Source organism: Bison bison, unplaced genomic scaffold, assembly GCF_000754665.1.
Source record: "Bison bison bison isolate TAMUID 2011002044 unplaced genomic scaffold, Bison_UMD1.0 scf7180017853143, whole genome shotgun sequence".
NCBI lineage: Eukaryota > Metazoa > Chordata > Mammalia > Artiodactyla > Bovidae > Bison > Bison bison.
The window spans coordinates 18,687-21,028 of record NW_011483716.1 but is presented as its reverse complement, the minus strand read 5'-3'; the positions used below and the strand labels follow the sequence as shown (position 1 = coordinate 21,028).

Here is a 2,342-nt window from a genome sequence, read left to right as displayed (position 1 = left end):
AAAATCATAAGCAGGAATCCGCAAGACAGATAAATGCTGCTTTGGTTGGTGTAGGGACACTGTCCTGTTAGCTTTCCCCTCACACTCTGCAGGGACACCTGGCTTTCTATGGAAACCGGTTCGAAAATTACTCAATATTTCTTTAATGTGTGTTTTCATTATTGGAGCCATGGAGTGTGCCCAGGATAAGGCTGTCAGATTAGCAAACAAAAATATAGGATGCTCAGCTAAATTTGAACTTTAAAAAATGAATCATTTTCTGATATGCCCCTGTCTCATGCAATATTTGGAATAAATGATACCCCCAAAAAAATACTTGTTGGGACTTCCCTGGTGATCCAGTGGTTAAGAATTCGCCTTGCAATGCAAGGGGCACCTGTTCAATCCCTGGTCCGGGAAGATCCCACGTGTGGTAGAGCAACTAAGTGGCCACATCTATTTAGCATGTGCTCTAGAGCCTGGGAGCTACAACTACTGAAGCCCAGATGCCCTAGAGCCCGTGCTCCACAACAAGAGAAGCCGCCATAGTGAGAAGCCTGGGCACTGCAAAGAAGAGTAGCCCTGGCTCAACACAACTAGAGAAAAGGCCCGCATAGCAGTGAAAACGCAGCACAGCCAAAAATAAATAAGTAAAATAAATAAAAAAGATTTGTTATTTTTCTGGAATTCAAATTTACCTGGGTAGCCTGAAGTTTTTTTCTGGTGACCCTAACTCTACGGGAAATGAGGGCATTGGGTCACAAAGGAGCAGAGTCATAGACAAGAAAAAACAGAGAGATTCCCCACATCACAACTGTGATACTCACCCCCAGTATTTGTCTTGTGTAGTAGTACTTGGTGGCCTTCTCAAATGACAGGAAGGCATGCACGAACAGGAAAACATTCAGCCCCAACCAAGCAACCTAGAGGAAGAAAAATGAAGCAAGGAATAAAGTGAAATTTAGGGAAGGAGTAGATAAGGGGTAAAGAATAGTTTCACCATTTGGCTATTTTGTGTTTGTATGTTTTCTTTTTTTGGCAGAGGGGGTGCACTGCAAGGCATGTGGAATCTTAGTTCCCTGACCAGGGATCTAACCTGTACCCTCTGCAGTGAAAGTGCAGATTCCTAGCCACTGGACCATCAGGGAAATCCTATATCTGTTTTCATTTTAAATGAGTAAACTTAATCTCAGAGTGAGTCAGGACTTTAAGACATGCACTAATGATGCTAATCACCAAGGTCAGCCAATCAAGGCTCATAGGCCAAATCTAGCTCACCACCTGTTTTGTACAGCCTACAGGCTAAAGAATGGGTTTTATATTTTTTCCCATTTTTAAATGGTTGGAAAAATCAAAAGAAGAATATATTTCATGACATGCGAAAATTATACGAAATTCAAATTCCAGTATCTATAAATACAATGGTATTGGAACTTAGCCACACCTACTTATTTCTGTATTGTTTATAACTGCTTTTGTGATTCAAAGTAAGTGTTGAGAAATTGTGACAGAGAACATATGGCCCACAAAGCCTAAAATTGTACAATCTAGCCTTTTACAGAAAACATTTGCCAACTCCTGGACCAGATCATTCAAACTATTGCACCTAAAAGATGGCAATAAGTGAATAAATGGATTTCTAAAGAAAGAATAAATTCAACATCTGTAACAATACCCATCTGAAGGGAATAAACCATTCCAGATGGGCCTGCCTCTTTAATTATACCCTGACGTACACTTCCCTGTTTTTAGATTGTTATTCTTTTCTTCAAATTAACCTATCATTGCTGTGGACTCATTTGAGCGCTTAAGACTTTGTCTGTCCCAAGATCTGTCTCCATTGGCAAAGAGAGAAATTTGGAACCTACTCCCCATTGCTTTGGAAAACAAAGTCTGTAATTGATCAGGACTCTAGGGGCACTGGAATACATACCTCTAATATATATCTATGGCCCTAGGATGGTCCAGAGTCATCTCAGCCCTATGGGTAGAGGGCCTTTAGTCTAGAATATGACCCATTCAGATTCCCTAGATCTGGACCAGTCACATACCTGTAGCATCATAACATAGTGATTTGAAGCATGATTTTGGAGTCAAACTCCCTGGGCTCAAATTCTAGTTCCATCACTTTCTAGTTCTGTAATCTTAGATCTGTGATTTAACTTTTCTGAACTTCAATTTCTTCACTTACAAAATGAGGATAATAACAATATCTACACCACAGCAATGCTTTGAATGTTACATGAAATAATACATGTGAAGTGATTAATACAATGCTTGGTGCATTGTATAAGCTCAATAAATTCTGGCTGTGTCATCACCAGACTGGCTTTTCCACTCAATTTATTTCTTCATTCTTTGCC

At 40.0% G+C, this 2,342-nt stretch overlaps 1 protein-coding gene across 1 annotated transcript in view; it reads right to left on the bottom strand.

The window, feature by feature from the left end:
- The window catches only part of LOC104998354 (NADPH oxidase 1-like), a gene marked incomplete at both ends in the record, with an annotated part of 9,517 nt that extends 8,615 nt beyond the window's left edge, over positions 1–902 (bottom strand). Inside the window, one exon of the mRNA XM_010853465.1 lies at positions 807–902. Within this exon, the coding sequence (XP_010851767.1) occupies positions 807–902 (96 nt within the window). The remainder of the gene's footprint in view (positions 1–806) is intronic.
- Between the last annotated feature and the right edge of the window lie 1,440 nt (positions 903–2,342).